This window comes from Mastigoproctus giganteus, chromosome 10 (genome assembly GCF_048544385.1).
Source record: "Mastigoproctus giganteus isolate SK-2022 chromosome 10, ASM4854438v1, whole genome shotgun sequence".
NCBI lineage: Eukaryota > Metazoa > Arthropoda > Arachnida > Uropygi > Thelyphonidae > Mastigoproctus > Mastigoproctus giganteus.
This window is the reverse complement of record NC_143584.1, coordinates 220,856,852-220,878,255: the sequence shown is the minus strand read 5'-3', so window position 1 is coordinate 220,878,255 and position 21,404 is coordinate 220,856,852. Positions and strand designations below refer to the sequence as shown.

At 36.4% G+C, this 21,404-nt stretch overlaps 1 protein-coding gene across 1 annotated transcript in view; it reads left to right on the top strand.

The window, feature by feature from the left end:
* Positions 1 to 21,404, top strand: part of LOC150079949 (RNA polymerase-associated protein CTR9 homolog) — a 243,782-nt gene that overhangs the window by 82,009 nt on the left and 140,369 nt on the right. The window contains exon 8 of the mRNA XM_090383623.1: positions 7,167 to 7,283. Within this exon, the coding sequence (XP_090239749.1) occupies positions 7,167 to 7,283 (117 nt within the window). The remainder of the gene's footprint in view (positions 1 to 7,166; positions 7,284 to 21,404) is intronic.

Sequence of the window (21,404 nt, the reverse complement as noted above, 5' to 3'; positions counted from 1 at the left end):
TCCTTGCCTCTTCTAGCAAAATTCCTATATATCATTGACAAAACTCCATGACCTGCTCTGACAGCCCGTTTGCACTGCTCAGAGAACTTCATATCTGACTGCACAATTATCCCCATGTCTTTTTCATTCTCCACTTCCCTGAGTGTAGTACCACACAGTTGGTACATTTCTCTTGGGTTACTGCTATCCACATGGAGTACTTTGCATTTGTCAATGTTAAACTTCAGTTGCCACTTCTCAGCCCATCTGCCTAACTTTTCTAGATCCTGTTGCAGTAGCATACTGTTTTTACTGTCATTAACAACCCTGCCAACCTTTGTATCATCTGCAAACTTGGACATTAAGCCTGATATACCTTCATCGATATCATTGATAAATAGACAAAACAACAACAACGGGCCCAGCACCAAATCCTGGGGACTCCGCTAATAACATTAGTCCACGTAGAGCAGTGTCCATTTTTACCACTCTGCTGTCTCCCACTCAACCATCCCTTTATCCATTGCAGTAACTTGCACTTAATGCCATACTGCTTCAATTTGTACAGCAGTCTTCTATGTGCAACAGTATCAAAAGCTTTCCTGAAATCCAAGTATATGATATCAAAATTATTTTTTGCATCCGGTTGCTTTGTGACCACATTGTCGTATCCAATCAAATTGATCAGACAAGATTTCCCCTTAACAAACCCATGCTATGTCTGAACTATTACTGCTGTCTTGTCTAGTTGATCCTGTATCACCTCTTTAACCAGTGACTCTATTATTTTCCCCAGAACAGAAGTTAAACTAACAGGTCTATAATTATTTGTGTCATCCTTTTAACCCCCTTTGTGAATTGGAGATACATTTGCACATCTCCAGTCCATGGGGACCTCCCCTGACCCTCAACAATGAAAAACATCGTAACTGCTCTTGACAGCTGTAGCAGTACAGATGTGAAGTGATGCAAAATCAGCCTATGGCCATGACTTATTGCCTTTTTGCTACTATATATTCAGCTAAAATTGATGATGTTATCTGGTTGTCAGCTTCAAGGAAGGTAAAGAGAGTGTTATTATTCATATTGGAACCAACAGTATGAACTGCCCTCAAATTGACATGATGGATACAGCATTGGAGCATACTGAAAAAATGCTGCAAGTTAGATTACAACATAATATGTCATCCAAGTCTGCCCATCCACGATAGGAGGGATGATATGTTGTAAGCCATGCTGGATTAACTCAAAACTTCAGGGACTCTGAAAGCCATTTGGGTGATAATTTTTATCAGCATAGCCTGTCCAGTAGGTAAAAGGAATAATTTATTTGTAAAAATGTTATACATTTGAATAGAAGTGGTACCCGAATACATGTTGATATCATTGAAGAGATGGTAAAGGTTCCTAGAACTGCTAGTTGGAGAAATGCAGATATCTAATTTTATTTATAATCAAATTTCTGCTTGACATCAATCAAAGGTATTGGGCCTTCTGGCACAGGAAGAATATGTGGAAGACAATGTGATGTGTTGGATTGTAAGCGATATAAAAATACTTAGTCTGAAATGCATTCAGACTTTAGGACTGTTTCTAATAAAATGGATCAGTTTTAACTCTTAGTTTTTTAAACTATTAATATTTATAATGGCAAATGACAAGGAGGCAATTTTATACAGAATCAGACCAAAAAAAAAAACATGTGTCCATTCTCTAATAATTTGTCTAATGTTTCCTTAAATTTATTCCAACTACTTATCTCCACAACACTAGATGGAACTTTGTTCCAACAATCAGTTACTCTCTGGCTGAAAGCAAATTTTTGCACATTCTATCCCTTGTTTAGGAAAACTATTACTGCCATAATAAGACTAATGGAAACTTGATGACCCAGAAATAGAGGACAGTGAGTTTCCCTGTGACATGTACAATGTATTTAAGAAGTATAGATGGAATAAGAGGTGGAAGATGAGGAGGGAGTCATGTTATTTATCAAAAGCAGCCTGTGTGTGACAAGAGCATTTACAGATTGGAAACTGACCCATGCCAGCATTGCCTTAGTACAGGGGGGTCAGCAACTTGTGGCTTGCGCGCTGCATCTGGCTCTTTGAACATGTAACTGTGGCTCTTTAACTTTTAGCCCATATATAGCACAATTTGAAATGGGGTTAGAGGGCTTAAAAAATCAGGGAGGACATGTGGAGCACAAAACTAAATTGCCTTAAAACTGAAATTGAGGTTTTGGAAAGGCAAAAGGCTGCCTTTGCGATTCTACACAAATGGACAGTGATAGATGAGTTGAAAAAGCAAGACCAAATTGTGTTCGATTGCATTGAGTAGCTTACTGGACAAGTATATAAATTTGAAATTATTTACGTTTGAGCCGACCGGGCTAACCGGGTGGGTAAAGTGCCTGCCTGGCAACCCAAAGGTTGTGGGTTCAATTCCTGCCTCGGGCTTGGATCAAAGTACTGCAAAAACCTTGGGAGGTGCATTATGGCCACAGAAGCCTATGCGCCAACAACTACCAAAAAAAAAAAAAATTTACGTTTGGACTTCTCTCAGTTTTTAGTTCTACGAATTTCTGTGGCCAAATATTTTCAAACATGAAAACTATATTAAAAATAAATCAAGAAACCATCTGAACAATGCGGGTCTCTCAGCATGTTTAAAGATTAAAATTACAGCATACTCTCCTAATGTTGAGAGTCTCGCTCAAGAAGTTCAGCAGCAAAAGTCACATTAATTCGTACCTTATTGGATATTTGATACATTTTTTCAGTATTAATAAATAATATTTCAAAATATATATTTTTTAAATAAAACACCTTCCCACTCTGTTCCATTTTTTTAAAAATCCCCCCCCCCCAAACTTGAGCTGATGTGCGGGTCTTTGGATTCCCTTTTTTTTTTAATTAGATCAAAAATGGCCCTTCACTCAAAAAAGGTTGCCGATCCCTGTCTTAGTAGGAAGGAAGGGGCGTGGGCTATGTCAGAAGACTGAAGGGTGTGTGCATTTTGGATAAGTGAATAAGTGATGAGAGATTTAATATAATAATATTATGAGTAGATTTAATCTGCTCCTTATTGATTGGGGCAACTGAAAGGACCTCAACATGGGGCACAAACTTTTTAAATCGACTAGATGATTGTTGTCTAAATTAACATGTTAGGAAAATTTCTAGGGACAAGAATATCCTGAAAGTTATCATCACTTACAAACTTGAAAGTATCAGTGTTGACTGTATCCTATTATCATAGTGTTGAGTGTGGAATAACTGTGGACAATCATGTGAGGTCTTCTTTACAAAAGCCACAAATGCATATATATTATCATTAATTAAGAAATTATAGGAAAGGAGGATGCAGAGGTAGAGGAATAAGGAAGTGGCTAGTTTAATAGAGCTTTTTTTTTTTCTTCTTCAAATTAGCTATTTATTTATTTTTTTTTTTAGTTAAAAATAACATGGTACAGTTATAGAGCAGAGAGAATCTTCTGAAGCATATATTAGTTTTAAAAGTTGATCTTAATATTACAATAAAAATTATGTTGTCAATGGTTATCATTAAAGATAACTTGCTAAGAGAGCAAAGGAAGGGTACAAAGAGTTTATGCCTATGTAAATACAAAGAAAAAAAGAATAAATAATATTGAATTCTCACATATGTATGGAATAGTTATTGATAACCTCCAGCTGATTAGTTTGGGTTTTATTGGCACATTAGCAATTTAAAACTATAATGTACCCAACTGATTAGTTGAATGGGTACTTTGCGTCAGTCTTTATGGTGAGAAAAACTTTGATAGCCTGAACACTGAAATACCAGAAGATTGAATTTCATGGAGTTCACCTATGGGCAGCAGGTTGTCAAACATTGGAATAAATTCCCTCCCAACACAGTGGAGGAATGGGAATAGTACAAATACTTTGTTTTATTTGAATTTTTTTAATTTATTTACTTATTTTTTTCTGATGCAGAAAAAGTTTGTTTCCTTGTATCATTTCACCTTACTAATAATACTAAACAGTGACATGGAAATCACAGAGGATTATTTACTAGAAAAATTTTGAGCCTGAAGGCAAGTATAGGGCTCACAGACAGCTTACATATACCCAGTTATTTGGAAGGGAATGCATTAGACCATTATGGTTAACCATGAGGACTTCATTAGATTTGGGGATGATTGGAATGTCAGTGAATCACCAATCCATGAAGGTAATTCCAAGAACAAGTTGGATAAATACAGACGGTCAGTCAGACTTTAGCGGTAGGGAAAATCGTACAGTTGATTTTCCCTACCACTAAATAGAAAACTATTTCTATTTAGATGACCCAGTATCACATTCTTAATCAGTGATAAGAATGCAATACAGGTAGTTCTCGACTTTACGAGTTAATTCGTTCCTAATGTGCGCTCGTAAAGTGAAAACTCGTAAAGCAAGAATTAAATACCATAGACATAATTTTAAAAATAGGGATTACGTTCTCAACAATGAAATTAGTTAGCTAATTAGTTTATGTTTAAACAATGATTGATTTATCCAAAGAAATTAAAACGTAGTCTGTAAAATCAAGCAAATTTGTAATAATAAAGAAATTATTTATGACTTACAAATTTTAAAGAATGTTTATTCTTCATCATCAACTAAATGCACACTTGTTGATCATTTATTATTGGCTCGGCACTCGTTGGTTTTTTGCACAAGGAGTCATCTTCAGAAATGTTTCAAGAGGCGTTTGTTTCCAAGATAATCTTCTATTTTCTTTATAAATTTGAATAGATGCATAAGCATTTTTTAACGGAATGACACACAAATTGCAACTAACACAATTTGCACAGAGTAACAAGTTTACGAAGCTTAAAAAAAAAAGGAATGAAGAGAAGATTCTGAAAATTTATTTGTTTTTTATACGATTTAAGATTTCAGTAAAGGGGAAACACATTTCACCATAATAATGCAAAAAACCACACAATTCCAGCTGTCGGTATTTTTGCAAATGCAATAACATCGAGTTTATTACCCGTTTATAATTGCTTACAGTAACAGAAAAGCCCAATAAACTGGAAAGTGCAAATTGTTTTTATGGTCATGACCTCCAGAAATGTGCTTTAGAAAAATGTCACAAAGATGTTCAGAATTGGTTCTTATAATAGAACATATGATAACGATGAAAGTGTAGTGCATTTTATTAATTTTAATTGGTAACTAATACAATTTGCACTATAAAAAACAACCTTTTAGAGAGTTATATATAGCAAAAATTTCAACTTCCGAGGTCGTGGAACAAATTACCAAAAAACGATGTGTTATTTGGTTCACATTACAATATTTTCACGATACGATGTTGTCTCTGGAATGGATTAATATTGTAAAGCTGGGTACACTGTATTGTATAGCTATGCGTGTAGTTTGAAATGTTGTATTTATGAATGTTTAACTAACATTCATTTTTTTTGCAATTAATGTTCATATTTTCGATTTTGTTGATACTTGATACTTTGAAAAAAAAAAAAAAAAAAAATTCGTAAACCCAAGAACTCGTAAAGCGAAAACTCATAAAGCGAGAACTGCCTGTACTTGGTCATCTAAATAGAAATGGTTTTCTCAAGCAAACAAAACACAGTTTTATAAAGAGAATCTTGTTTACTTAACTTTATAATCTCATGATAATTTCAGTCATGAGTTAGATGCAAGAAATAATTTTGACTTTCTTATTTGGACTTGATCAAAGCATTTGAATTGTTTGAGAGAATGCTATTATATTAGCTGGAATGTATCAGATCACAAGTTAGATTCTTAGATGAATTAAAGGATAGCTACATGACAGGAAGCAAAGGTTGTGATTGATAGTTACTTTCAGTAACTATCAGTTAGCTAGGATCAGAATTGGAGGTACATCAGGGATTGGTACTTGGACTGCTCTGTGCTGTGTTTCTGATTGATTTTTTAAATGATATTGATGGATGGATGTAGGATGCATTCAGATATGTGGCAAATATGTTTTTTAATACTGCAAAATGCAAGTATTTATATTTAGGAAATAACAACCCCAAAATAACTTATACACTTGGAGAATTAAGAAAAGTAGAAAAAGAAAGGAATTTGAGTTATTATAGCAGACATGGGGTCCTCTGTGCAGCATAGATAGATAGCAAGGAAGGCAGCTTGGACACTCCAAGAGTAGCAAACAGTTGTGGGACCCAGGATTGTAGGGTGAAGCTAAGCTCACACGACTGCCATTATTCTTTTCCCTGACTAGAATAGACTGCCTTGGTTCTCTGTTTCATGCCAACATTCTGGAATGCCTCAATAAACTGGGAATAGATCTATCTGTGATGGCAAGGCATATAGGAAAAATATTTTAGAAGATATGAGTTGCCTTATAAATCTTTAATGTAGCAACAGCCCCAATGGGCACCGCTTCAATATGAATATTAATTAACGTGACATCCTGACCTCTATAAGACAATTATACTACAAGTATACTCATCACTAATTGTGAGAATTGAATTTTTTTTGCTGTGATCAATATATACCAGTGAATATAGTGACACTTAGACCTTTTAGGTATCATTTATGGGCTGTATATATTATATCCCTTTTATATATAATATTTATTGATGCATAAAATCTTAAAATAGCATAGTAGCAACTATGTTGTGTCTGTCAATCACAGAAAAAGCTGTAATCATATTTTTTCACCCTCCTATCCTATTTGCTGTCCATGGGATGAACCCTTGCTGAAGGATAAAAAACTGATTTAAAAAATAAATGATGAAGGACCATGGAAGTTGCAGCACAATGCTTGCCATAAAGCAGGAAGTATTGGATCTGAGCCTGTATCTTAATCCCATTAAGCATCTATGGAATGAATTGAGGGGTGTGAGTGTGTACAAAAATCATATGAAGGTAAAAGACCTCCTGCATGGGAAATGGCCAAATATTTCCATTGAAACTTTCCAAAAATTAGTGGAAAGTTTGCCACATGGAGGAGGGGGGGGTATTTGCTGAAAGCCAAAGGTGAAATATTAGAATTACATTGTATCGCATTTTTTTAGGAACTTATATGAATGTCTCTTGTATCTGAATCCTTTTTATAACAGTTTGTATTATATAAATACATTTTTTGAATGTATTTATATAATACAAATATTCATTACTCAATATTTATAATCATTTCAGGCTGCTCAGTGTTTTGAGAAAGTCCTTAAGGCTCAACCTGGTAACTATGAAACAATGAAAATTTTGGGATCTCTATATGCACACTCTACAAGCCAGTCTAAGCGTGATCAAGCAAAGGTAATATCTCAGCTATTCTATTGTATCACTCAGAGTAATTCCATCATTCTAGTAATTCAGAGTAATTCCATCACTCAGTGTAACTTTAAAGTAATTTCATTCTGTACTTTTTACAAAGGTTTAACAGCAGTATTAGTATTATATAGGGTGGTTCAAAAGTGATGGTCAATAATTTAAAGGTGAACTGTACAGACTACAATATTCAAAAAAAAGCCTAGTAAATACGGATCCTTAAGTGAATCATTTTCAAGATATTGCACATTTCTAGTTGGGATCCACCACTGACTTGTTTGTTTAGTTAGGCTATGCTCATTCTCTCCCTTTCCCCCTCTCTCAATGCTCTGAAATATAGTAGCAGGCATACTAGTACTTGTCAAAGGATAGTCAACATGGAAAGAGATTACAGCAATGAAGAGTATGCAGACATGCACTTCATGTATGGTAAAGCCAATGGCAGTGCACTTGAGGCTGCATGTTTGTACCAAGAAGCATTTCCCCACCGAAGGCAGCCCAACAGGTGCACATTCATCAGGGTACATCAATGCCTTAGAGAACGTGGGCGCTTTGCACATGGAGTACAAGCTGGTAGGCCCAGAAGCATAACACCTGATGTTGAGGAAAGGGTGTTAGAAAGAATAGTACAAAATCCAGGAATTTCAACAAGGAGGGTTGCTCTGCAAGAGCATGTACTGAGTCATAGCAGTGTGTGGCAAATTTTACATTGGCAATTACTGTACCCCTACCATATCCAGCGTGTACAAGGTCTCAGCAATACAAACTACCCTCCCAGAGTGAACTTCTGCCAGTGGATGCAAAAACAGTGTCCTGAATCCCCAATTTTTAAACAACATTTTGTTCACTGACAAAGCTGGGTTTACTCATAATGGTATTTTTAATTTTCATAACTGTCATGTTTGGTCCGACGAAAATCCTAATGCAATTCACGAGTCATGACATCAGCAACGTTTCTCGTTGAATGTCTGGGCAGGGCTACTAGGAGACCATCTAATTGGACCACACTTTCTGCCAAACAGGTTAACAGGAGAGCTGCACCTTCAGTTCCTGCAGAATGTTCCAGACCTCCTTGATGATGATAATGTTCCACTTCAGCAGTGCCAGAACATGTGGTTTATGCATGATGATGCACTGGCACATTTTGCTCGAGTTGTGACTCAGTATCTAAGTAGAAGATATGGTCAACGGTGGATAGGTAGGTGGGCCTGTAATGTTGCCTCCCAGATCACCAGACTTAAATCCTCTGGATTTTTTTTATCTGGGGTCATGTAAAAAGCTTGGTGTACACTTCTGACATTAACACAGTTGAGGAATTGCAGCGTTGCGTTGGAGTAAATCAGAAATGACCCAGGAATGCCTGAGAGGATTTGCAACTCAATGCAGAGAAGACTACAAAGCTGCATACAGATGCAAGGACAGCATTTTGAACACCTTTTGTAACATCCTGTAACCTGTAACATCTGTAAAATCCTGTGGTGTTGAAACCAAAAATTAAAAATGTATTATCTTATGTTTAATAAAACCACCCTTAACAAAGCTTTTCGGTAAACTAGTGCTCCCATAGTCAGTGGCGGATCTTAACAGAAAATGTGCATTATCTCAAAAACGGTTCATTTGCAGCCTGATGTTCACCCGGACTTTTTTTGCTTATTTTAGTTTGTACTTTAAATTATTGGCCATCATTTTTGAAACACCCTGTATATAAAATAAAAAGCATTTTCATTCTTATTAATATTGTTTTAATAATTCAATACTGATATTAAAGTTAATTTAGTTTAAGTTTTTATCTTGAGTTAGAACTGTATCTTCTAAGGAAATTTTCATTTTCTCTCAAGGTTACTGAGAAAAAAAATTAAGTCTGATGCTAAGTGTTCATGGTGTAACCTAATAGTAGGGCACCAGCTATGTAGTTACTGAATGAATGAGGATGGGCTGCAAATTAGTATTAGTAGTGGCAAATAATGCAAGAAAATAAGCCTTTACAACATCAACAAAAAAAAATGTACTTTCCATATCGCTTGTCTGATCCCTCTAAGAATTTGTCTATTTTTTAGTTCTTCCTCCTTAAATTTACTCAAACTGTCCACCCACTTCTGCAACACCAGATCGAAGTTTGTTCCAAATTTGGGACTAAACCAGCCAAATCATCTTATCACTCGGGTTTGTTGAAGCAATCAAGTTGCATACCAGTTAAGACATCATCAGCTGGATCAACTAAGTCCATGCTGTGCTTGTCAGAGAACCAGAATACAAATTGCTAAATATGTGTACCAGAACATCTATCAAGATGGTTACCATCAAAGTCGAATGCTAAACAGCAAAGAAATGGAATTAGCAGAAGAACTAGGTTGACTAGGCTGATACAGTCAAATTTGCCTGCGAGATCTCCAGACAGTGTCTGGGGACCTCACGGGGGATTATCACAGGCAAATTTCCGCACATCTATTCCATAACTGTCTTTCCTTAATTTGAATTTATGCTCCTTTGGGTTTGTAATTAATCTGAGCAAGAGGAAGAATCCCATCAGAATTCAGCCTTCTCAACCCATTCAGGGCTTATACACCTCAGTCAGATCACCTTTAAGGTGCCTAGTCTCCAGACACTGCTATTTGCAGAACTGAAGCCTTTCTTGATAAGGGCACCCCTTTGTTCCTCTCAAATCTCGTTGCCCTTCTCTGTACTCGTTCCAGAAGCTCTACATTCTTCCCAAAATGAGACCTCCAGACCAGTATGTAGTACGTATACAATCACCTCTTTATTTCTGCTGCCAAAATTTCTATATATCAGTGACAAAACCTCATCAACTGTTCTTGCAGTCTGTCTGCACTGCTGCAAGAACTTCATATCTAATTGCACAATTATCCTCAGGTCTTTTTCATTCTCCATTACCTTGAGTGTGGTATCACACAGTTGGTACATAAATCTGGGATTATCACTACACATATGATGCACCTTGGATTTGTTAATATTAAACTTCAGTTGCTACGTCTCAACCCATCAGCCTAATTTTTCTAGACGTTTTTGCAGTAGCATAACCTGATTACTATCATTAACCACCCTGCCAACCTTTGTATTATCTGCAAACTTATACACTGGGCCCAGCATTGAACTCTGGGGGACTCCGCTAATAACATTAGTCCAAGAAGGGTAGTGCCCATTAATAACCACTTTTTGTTTTTTCCTAGCCAACCATCCCTTTATTTATAGCAGCAACCTACCCCTGATGCCACCCTACTCATTTGTCTTTTACTTGCAACAGTATCAAAAGCTTTCTTGAAATTCAAGTATATGATATCAAAATTATTTTTTGCATCAGTTCCTTTGTTACTGCATTATAGTATCAGATAAAATTGGTCTGACAAAATCGCTTCTAAACAGATCCATGCTGTGACTGCAGTATAATTCCATTCCTATCTAGATGGTCCTGCATTTAAGACTGCTGCACAAATTGGAGCAGTGTGGCATTGGAGGCAAATTGCTGCTATGGATAAATGGATGGTTGAGTGGGAGAAGACAGAGAGTGGTAATCAATGGACACTGCTCTTCTTGGACTAATGTTATTAGTGGAGTCCCTCAGGGTTCAGTGTTGGGTCCATTGTTGTTTTCTGTATTTATAAATGATATTGATGATGGTATATCATGCTTAATGTCCAAGTTTGCAGACGATACGAAGGTTGGCAGGGTTGTTAATGACAGTACACTGCTGCAACAGGATCTAGAAAAGTCGAGCAGATGGGCTGAGAGATGGCAAATGAAGTTTAACATTGATAAATGTAAAGTACTACGTATGGGAAGCAGTAATCCCAGAGTAATGTATCAACTCTGTTGTACCACACTGTCAGTGTTAGAAAATGAAAAGGACCTGGGGGTAATTGTGCAGGCAGATATGAAGTTTTCTGAGCAGTGTAGATGGTCTGCAAGAGTAGCTCATGGTGTCTTGTCAATGATATATAGGAATTTTTCTAGCAGGGATAAGGAGTTGATTATCCCCTTGTATAAGGCAATGGTCAGGCCACACCTTGAGTACTGTATACAGGTCTGGAGGCCTCATTTTAAGAAGGATGTAAAACTGTTGGAACAAATACAGAGAAGGGCAACAAGATTAGTGAATGGAACAAAGGGTTGCTCTTACGAAGAAAGGCTTAAGTTTTGAAAATTACAGTGTCTGGAGACTAGGCACCTGTGAGGTGATCTGATTGAGGTGTATAAAGCCTTGAATGGTTTGAGCATGCTCAACTGATGGGATTTTTCCTCTTGCTCAGAATAATCGCCTGAGAGGGCATAAATTCAAATTGAGGAAAGACGGTTGTAGGATAGATATGCGGAAGTTTGCCTTTAGCCAGTGGGTGGTTGATTGCTGGAACAAACTTCCACTGACGTTGTAGAAGTTGATAGCTTAAATAGATTCAAGGCAGAACTGGACAAACATATGGAGCGAGGGGATGGGTGAAATGAGGGTTTTTTTTTTTTTTTTTCTGGCTGATGCTATATAAGCTTAGTTTCTTGCATCATGTGCCCTTGCTAATGCTAATTACTTCTATAATCAAAAGTAATGCAGGAATGGAAATTAAGCTAACAATTCTGTAAATACTCATATCACCCTTTGATCCACTTTTGTGAATTGGGGATATATTTGCACATATCCAGTCTATAGAGACCTTTGGATCCAAGGATGCTCTCATAATTATGGCTAAAGGTTTGCTTACCTCCTTTACTGCTTTCTGTTATATAATTGGTTAGACCCCCCCATCCACCAAGGTGCCTCTTTTACATTTGGCTTCAATAGTTTCTCTTCCACTTGCTTCTCAGTTATCACAGTCATTTAGCTCCCTATTGGAATTTGATATGCTTCTGGCATCACAATCCTTAAAAAGTTCCTAATGTGTTAACATGGAGGCAAAATATATATTCATTTTTTGAGCGAACTGAGCAGAATCATCAATAGTTAAACCATTCATATCTAACTGACCAATGTGATTTATCTCCTTGTAGTGTTTACATATGTAAAGAAATCTTTGCTGCTTATGTTTGCATTCTTTTATAGAGACTTCTTGTCAGTGCTTTTTTTGTGACGGTACGCAACGGTATGTTGTACCTACCGGCACCTTTATTAACAGTGACGTGTGACACTTGGATGCAGTGCACTTCGAAATTTGTAATATTCCGTAAATTTTTTTTACGTGTTTATCTACTATTCAAATAAGCTTAAAACTATTTAACTAAATTTACATTTTTCACTGTCTATTGTTAAGATATTTTCTATATAAAGCTGTATAACCATTTTTTTAATTCTAAATTGCACTTGTGTGTCTCTTGCTCTTTCAGTTCAAGAGACACACAAAGAGTCGGACCTCTGTTTAATTATTTTGAATTCCCCTTGGAAGTTACATTTAAAATATTTTCCGTTGAGCGAGAAAATTTTCATATAGCGAACGGATTAGGAGGGAATTAACTCGGTAAGCACTGTTTGCATTTCTGGCCTTCAGGCAATTTAGGCAATTACTGCTGCTGAGCGAATTAAGAGAGCTAAAGGGATTACCATTCTATAATTTAGTGGTACCTGGTAAAACCTATCCGATCACCTTTCTCGCGTACGGAGAAGTCGCGCTGGTCAACAGTGAGCAGATCAAGGTGTATTCCCAATGGGCTCTGGCCCACCTTCTACTGGTGGGCCAGATTCAAAAAAATTCAAAGTTTGATTTCTTTATTGTGTTACATTTTCCATATCTTGTTGCATGTAAAAGTAAAATTGAAAATATTCAAAAATTTTATTAAGTACAATACACAATTACATTTACTGAACAAAACATTTAATGAGAATTTTTTTCATAATTAACAAAATTTAAAATGCTGTTTTAATTCACTTTCCTCGCGGACCGTAGGTTTGACTCCTTCGTGAATCAACTGTAAGCGCCCGCATTTGAGAATTAGGAGGGAGTAATTTCTTTTACCACGACAAATAATCATCTGTTGTTTCACGGAAGTGCGTTATCCACATTTTCCGTAAATTTTCCCTATCTCTATTTACATGGTCACAGTACCTGAATATCAGGCGCCTCCATAGCCAGGTGGGAAGGAGCAGCAGTGCGTAGCACACGCTTCTTGATTAGACTGGGGTTCGAGCCCGTCACCACCAAATACGGAGGATGAGGAAAGGTCAGGGAATGACCACCGCATATCCCGGAGTAATATGGCCTTAGTTGCTGATGCTCCTAAAAACCAAATAACAAACAAACAAACAACAAACCTGAATATCTGAATGACACTGACATTTTCAAAAAAAAAAAAAAATTCAAATTTAAGAACTAGTGACAATACCGATGACGAGAGAAGGAAAACAAGGACAACGAAGGTATTAAACCTTCTAAGCATGAATTGTTGGCATTTGGTGAAAATGAAGTTAGAAAATTGTCAATTAGGTTACAGTTAAATGCAATTCATAGATTTCGGGGGTACCTAATTGAAAAGATGGTTTCAGAAGAATTGAAGAATTTGATGGACGCTCTGAGTATGATACCAATTTCATCGAGTGAATGTGAACGAGGATTTTCACAAATGAATCTGATTATCAGCCCAACCAGAGCTTCGTTGATGACAAAAACACTTTCTTCACTACTGTTTCTTAAAATTGTAGGCCCACCGCTGACCTGCTTCGATCCAGCAAAATATGTCAATTCGTGGCTGCTTCGGAAAGGTCATTCAGCAAGAGACACACAAAGAGGAAGAAAAGAAGTCGGCATAGGGTGTCGGATGAGAACTTAATAAAAATTTGGAATATTCTACAAAAACTTTATTATAAAATTATTTTTACTTGTGTTAATTTATTTTTACTTATTATTTTTAGGGGCCATAGTTTAACGAAGGATCCTTAAAATGTCACTCGGTTGTCTACCTGCCTGCCTGTCTGTCCGTCTGTCACAGCATTGTATCTCTGGAACCACTCAACCTATTGACTAGAAATTTTGCATGGGTTTGCATATGTAAAGAAATTTAATGGCCAACATAACATCGTATTGATCATTGTTGACAAAAATTTGTCAGAGAAATGGAGGGGGGTAAATGTGGGGAGATAAAAATGAAATTTATTCTTCTCTTGACTTTCAGCCATTTATCATTATTACAGCTAATGACTTGTCCCAGATAAGCATATGAATCCACCTTTTCAGTTACTGCTCCTTCAATGATTATATCCCTTTCTGCAGCATACTGTTCATCGTTACTTTTGTTTTAGCCATATTCATCTTTAGTCCAAAGTCCTTACTAACTCTGCATAACTGATTAAGATTTTCTTCTAAACTCTTTGGGATTGTGGCTTATGATCACAATGTCATCTGCAAATCATAAATGGTTTGGGTACTCTTCATTCACACTGACTCCTTTCTGCGACCAGTCCAATCTTCTGAAAGCTTCCTCAAGAGCAGCAGTAAACAACTTCAGAGATATTGTCTCCTTGTCAAACTCCTTTCTCAATTTTAAATTTGCTACTGTCTTTGTGTAGTCTAATAAAGGAGGTAGCATTCTCATATATTTTCTTCAAAATCATAATGTATGGAGTGTCTTTCCAGTGCCCAAAACATTGCCTAATGCTGTATGGAGGCAAATGCCTTTTCATAATCCACAAATGCCAGGCGTAACGGTATTTTATATTCATTTGCTTTCTTCATTATCTGCGATATTATGTAAAGGCGATTCATAGTTGAAAATCCTGTCCTAAAGCCAGTTTGCTCTTTCAGTTGATTCTCATCAAGTATTCTTTCTAATCAGTTAGTAATGACCCTTGTGAACAGCATTTAGATGTAGGACAACAAGCTAATTGGTCTATAATTTCCAATTTCTGATTTATCTCCTTTCTTATGCAACAAAATTATGACTTCATTATTCCTCTCCTAAGTATCTTTCCTAATGTATTTTGTGAAGAGTCCTGCCAGTTTTTGTGTCATGTCTCTTCCTCTCAATTTTAACAACTCTACATAACTTCATCTTCACCCAGGGTTTTCTTAATTGCATGTTCTATCTCATCAGGAAAGATATCAGGTTTGTTGTATGTGTTGCTAATTTGTGATCCATCTTCCTCACTGCTTGCATCATTTCCTTGCTCCTTATATAATTCTTTATAATAGTCTTCTGCTATTTGAATTATGTCTTTTCTACTATTTATAAGTACACCTTCACTATTCTTCAGTTTCAGTATCAATTGTCTTCCTGTATTACTGCTCATGACTGCTGATTTAAGTCCTTTGTTTTCCCTTAATTCTTGTTCTACTTTTCTTGTGTTAAATTTTCTTATCTCCTCTTTGAGTCTCTTTCTAATGGCTTTGCATAAATCAATGTACTTAATTTTGCTCTTCATTTGTCATCTTTGGTTCATCACGACAATTTTTTTTTCTTTGGATTTCTTTTTACCTATATGTTTCTCGGGCTTTATCACTTTCAGAAAGTTTTTGTATTCCTCATTGATACCTTGGTCCTGAAAGGTCTGCAGAAGCTCAAATTTGTTCTTAAGTTCCAGTACATACTGCATTTCTCTTCTTCTCTTACCTCAAAGACCTTTGTATTATTTACTTGAGTCAGTTTTTTCGTTTCTTTTCTTACATCTATATCAAATGTGCATCTTACCATTCTGTGGTTACTTCCAGTTTTGCCTTGTTCAGGATGGTAACATTGTTCATAATATATCTTCTGTTAGTGAGGATGAAGTTGATTTCATTAGTTGTTAATCCATTTGGGCTCTTCCATGTTTACTTTCTTTTCACCCTTTTCTTGAAAAAAGTGTTGATTACTGACATTCCTCAAGATTCTGCAAGTTACACAAGTCTTTCATTTCTTTCACTTATTCCAAATACAGTCAGTCCTCGTATAACATGTGTTTACACTACACGAATTTGATCATACACAATTTATAAATAGGGGAACGATATCATATTTAACACAAACCGAATTCGCTTATGCACGATTCGCCTTTGTTTTTACAAGAAATAGCATCACCCCAACTGAACACAACATGATAGGAATGAAGAGAAGATTCTGAAAAGGTATTTATGTTTTTATATCAGTGAAGGGGAAACACATTTCACCATAATAGCGTAAAAACTCACACAATTCCAGCTATTGGTATTAACGCAAATGCAATTAGATCGAGTTTACTACCAGTTTATAACAGATTCCACTAGCAGAAACGCAGCTGGAAATTGTTTTTATTGTTTTATGGTAGTAACCCCCCAGAAATGTGCTTTTGTAAAATGTGAGCTAGTGAGGTGTTCATAGTGTCTCTGCCTTTGGTGTTGTTTATTCAGTTGCTACACACATGCAGCTTTGTTTATGTGTATCAAGCGTGCTTCCTCATTTTGTAATTGTGCTTTATTCCCTAAAAATGAGTAAAATACTTAAAAGATGTGAAAAGGAAGCGTCCTGGTGAAGACACTACAGATTCAGAGAGAAAAAGAAAAGCAATATTGATAAACAGAGGCGGACTGGGTCAAAAATTCTTACCCGGGAAAATTTATAGTGGCCTCATATTATGGTTTATGGCCAAAATCACACAGGCCCACCAGGGTTTCCCCGGTAAGGCTTATGGGCCAGTCCGCCTCTGTCGATTGAGAAAAAATATGAAATTGTGAAACGCTTTGAGCGAAATGAAAGACCATGTGATATTGCACGTGCTACAGGCCTAAATGAGGCAATGCCGAGAATTACAAAGAATGCAGAGAAAATAAAAACAACTTTCATAGCAGGAACAACTCAAAGTGTAATTAAAATCCATTAGATTAAGACACAAAGAATTGGAAGAGATGGAATGGCTGTCATCTGTTTGGATAGAAAATCAAACAAAAAACAAGTTTGCTTAAGATAGAAGCAAAAGCAGTAGCAATATTTTATTATGATTATTTATTATGTTTGGTAATGTTTTCGTTACAAATGTGTGTTCAATCTTGAGTGGTCAGCACGTAACCCCATTTTCCCCATAGGGCCTGTTGTTTATATTGCACGAGGGTTTCTAGGAACACAACTATCGTGCTATACGAGGACTGACTGTATTCCTAGTTTCCCTTTCTGTGTTGTTTTGTCTCTTTCCAACCTTAGCATTGAAGCCCCATAATAATGGTGTAGTGAGTTTTCTGTTCATCTAGAAGTCTCAATTTCTATGTAGATTTCTTCAATCTCTTAATCATCATGACTCAGTGTTGGTGTATATATCATTATAACTTTAAGTTTGTACCTCTTAGAAATCCTTGGTCTTGACATCCTTGGTAATGTATGTACAGTAATACCCCGACTTACGCTACCCCAACTTACGCAAACATGGAGTTACGCGGTTCTTGATTTTTTCGTTTGGCAACACTGCCACCCACCATCTTCAAGGTCGTTTTTCATATGTTATCGATATACGGTGGTGACGGCGGAGAGTGAGAGCGAAAGATGAACAAAATTCAACTTTGCTGCGCATGAGCTGCACACATATACAAGAATTTGTATTCCAACTGTCATATTTATATGTGTGTATTCTAATTCGTGCTCAACGTTTGTCGGAAATTACATCGTTTTCACGAGAGAAATGGATCACGTCGGTCGAGCCGTATACAGTCAGTCCTCATATAACACGTGTTTACACTATGCGAATTCGATCATACACTATTTATAAATACGGTAACGATATCTTATAATATAACACGATCTGAATTGGCTTATGCACGATTCGCCTTTGTGTTTACAAGAAATGGCAGTCGAATGCAGAATCACCCCAACCGAACGCAACACGATAGGAATGAAGAGGAGATTCTGAAAATGTATTTGTTTTAGGGGAAACACATTTCACCATAATAACGTAAAAACCAACACAATTCCAGCTATCGGTATGCAATTAGATCGAGTTTACTACCAGTTTATAACAGATTCCACTAGCAGAAACGCAACTGGATTTTTATTGTTTTATGGTAGTAACCCCTAGAAATGTGAGGTGTTAATAGTATATCTCTGCCTTTATGGTGTTGTTTATTCAGTTGCTACATGCATGCAGCTTTGTTTATGCATATCAAGCGTGCCTCCTCATTTTGTAATTGTGCTTTATTCCCTAAAAATGAGTAAAATACTTAAAAGGTGTGAAAAGGAAGCGTACTGGTGAAGACACTGCAGATTCAGAGAGAAAAAGAAAAGCAATTATCAATAAACAGAGGCGGACTGGGTCAAAAATTCTTACTCGGCAAAATTTATAGTGGCCTCATATTATGGTTTATGGCCAAAATCACACAGGCCCACCGGGGTTTCCCCAGTAAGGCTTATGGCCAGTCCGCCTCTGTCGATAGAGAAAAAATATGAAATTGTGAAATGCTTTGAGCGAAATGAAAGACCATGTGATATTGCACGTGCTACAGGCCTAAATGAGGCAACGGCGAAAAGCACATGACAATTGTTGCAAACTTGACAGAAGGTCTCAGTTCAATTGAAAAGGGCTTAAAAATTTTAGAAAACATAGACTACAATGAAGAACGCGTTATAGATACAAAGCAAGGAATAAAAAAAAATTATTAGCTTGCTACAAAGAAATTCTGCATGAAAAAAAGAAGTCTGTGTCGTCAGACGAATTTGTTAGATTTGATGACGCCATCGAAATAACTTTTTTACGGAAGTCATTTTTTTAATACATATTTTGTATTAATATGTATAAAGAACTGCAATTTTATTAATATTTTTCTTCTAAACTAGTGTTTTTGTTAGTCCTTGGTCCCAATTATACAAAATTTATATGTATTTATATGCAAAGTTGTACCCCGACTTACGCGAATTCGACTTGAGCGATTTTCGTCGGACCCACGTATCGCGTAACTTCGGGGTATTACTGTACTTTTGAATTCCAAAATGTTTTTTATATCTTTAAGCACCAGAAAACCAACTCCACCTTCACTGTTTTCTCTGTTTCAATGGTGTACAGCAGATTTCCACTTGATAAACTTATAAATGATTCATTTTTTCTTCGGTCACCTCTGTAGCCAGGTGGGCAGGAGCAGCAATGTGTAGCACACGCTTCTTGATTAGACCAGGATTTGAGCCCGTGACCACCAAATATGGAGGATGCGGAAAGGTCAGGGAATGACCACCGCATATCCCCGGAGCAATATGGCCTTAGTTGCTAATGCTCCTAAAAACCAAATAACAACAACATCTTTCTTCTTCTTGTTTCAGCTAAAACAATGATATTCCAATTCACATTTTCTAATTCCTTTTCCAGCTCTAATATCCTGTCTTCACCGATGAGCGATCTTACATTGTAAAAGGCCAAGTTCAGTTTTTGTGTATGTCAGCCTGGTCGTACCCAGAAATTCTTCTCACCCTCTGCTTCTACTCTGATCCTCTCGCTGCCGTAAGAGGGGGAGTGAAAGCTGCTGGGGACTGAGGGCCATTTGTTTCGTTGTCTTGTTGTGCTGGAGGGTTTGGTCTTTTCCTCTTCACACTGACCAGGCATCTTGAAGAGAAGCACTCTACACATTCGTTTCCACCAAAGTGACGTAACAGCACACCTTGATGGAGGCAGGCCAACTGGCTTCTCCTAAATCTTCTAAAATAGAAAGATATTGGATCCATCAGTGTTTTAAACAGTGTCTGATAACACACAGAATGCCTGTTCCCCTCTAAGCCCCTTATTTAATAATATACATGATGTTATTTCTTATATTTTACGAAATATCTATAAAATAGTATTGTATCTAACTTTCATCAATAGCTGTAAGGTGACATTACCATATTTTCATCTTTGCTGAACTTCAACCATGACTCTGCTATTTGTTGTATGTTAATCTTATAACCAGATATAACCAGATTATAACCAGATATATACAACAGATTGTATCAGCCTTAATCTCTTTACCATATATATATATATATATAGTGTTACCATTCTCTTCATCTCACATTTCAGTTTCTATCTTGACACATTTTAGTTGATTGTCCAGATTTTAGCAATATCCGTTTTACCGCTTTTAATCATCTGACTGAGCCGTATACACTCAGTCAGATTTTATCCGACAATGACAATGTGTCTGCTGTTTTTAGCTATTTTAAATCAATAAAGGTTTTTACTTGTACAGTTGGTCGTCGACTTACGACCGACTTCTGTTCTGACTGACAGGTCGTAAGTCGATCTGGTCGTATGTCGGCCATATATTTATTAACAGTATTTTTTAACCTTTCTAATCTTTTTATCATCTTTATAATTTATTTTTATAATCTTTTAAATTTTTATCATCTTTTATTTTTCATTTTAAATACAGTAATGTTTTCATCTTTTATTTAGCGATACTGTACATACCTTCGTTTCTACGCCTAGGCTATCTCTCTCTCTGAGGTTAAATTCAAATGTTCTCTACATTTTAATTGGTTTATTATTCATACTGTTTATAAAAAAACAAAACTACAATCTATAATTATATTGTGCATAATGTGAAAAATAATACTGTACATAATGTACTGTAAATCAATTTTTAATCTTTGCTCGTGCTGGGTTGTGCATTGTCAGGGTCATGTTCTTGGGTTGAGGTAGGAGTTGTTTATTTATAAGAGACATTATGCAAAGCAAATCTTTTTTTTTAAAATGCTTAAACCACCCAGTACTAGCCTGAAAATCTTCTGCTAATCGTCTCCGGCGCGTGATTTTAAACTCTGAAACAAACTTCCAGCCTTTGCTTGCACTGTGTGAAAGACTCATGGGTTTTTTTTTTTTTTTTTTTTTTGTATTAAATCTTCCATCCACACAAACAACAGTTTCTCCATTTCATGGATGGGTTCCTGTCGTTGTTTGGTTAAAATTGTAGACTTAATTAGGTGTAGAACCTTTCACAGCGTCCCGAATTCTTTCTTTGTCCTTAAGTATCGTCGATACCGTGGAATGTGATAACTTCAAGTCACGTGCTATCGTATTCACTTTCTTTTCGCCTTCATACTGCTGGATAATTTTCATTTTACACTGTAAATCAATAGTTTTTCTTGACTTCTTAGCTGGTGTATATGTAGATGAAGGCATTTTCCTTTTACTAAACATTTTATGCATATTTCAGTAGAATTTTAATTAATACACCACACACAACAGATGCTTGAAAGCGACTGGGTGTATGTGAG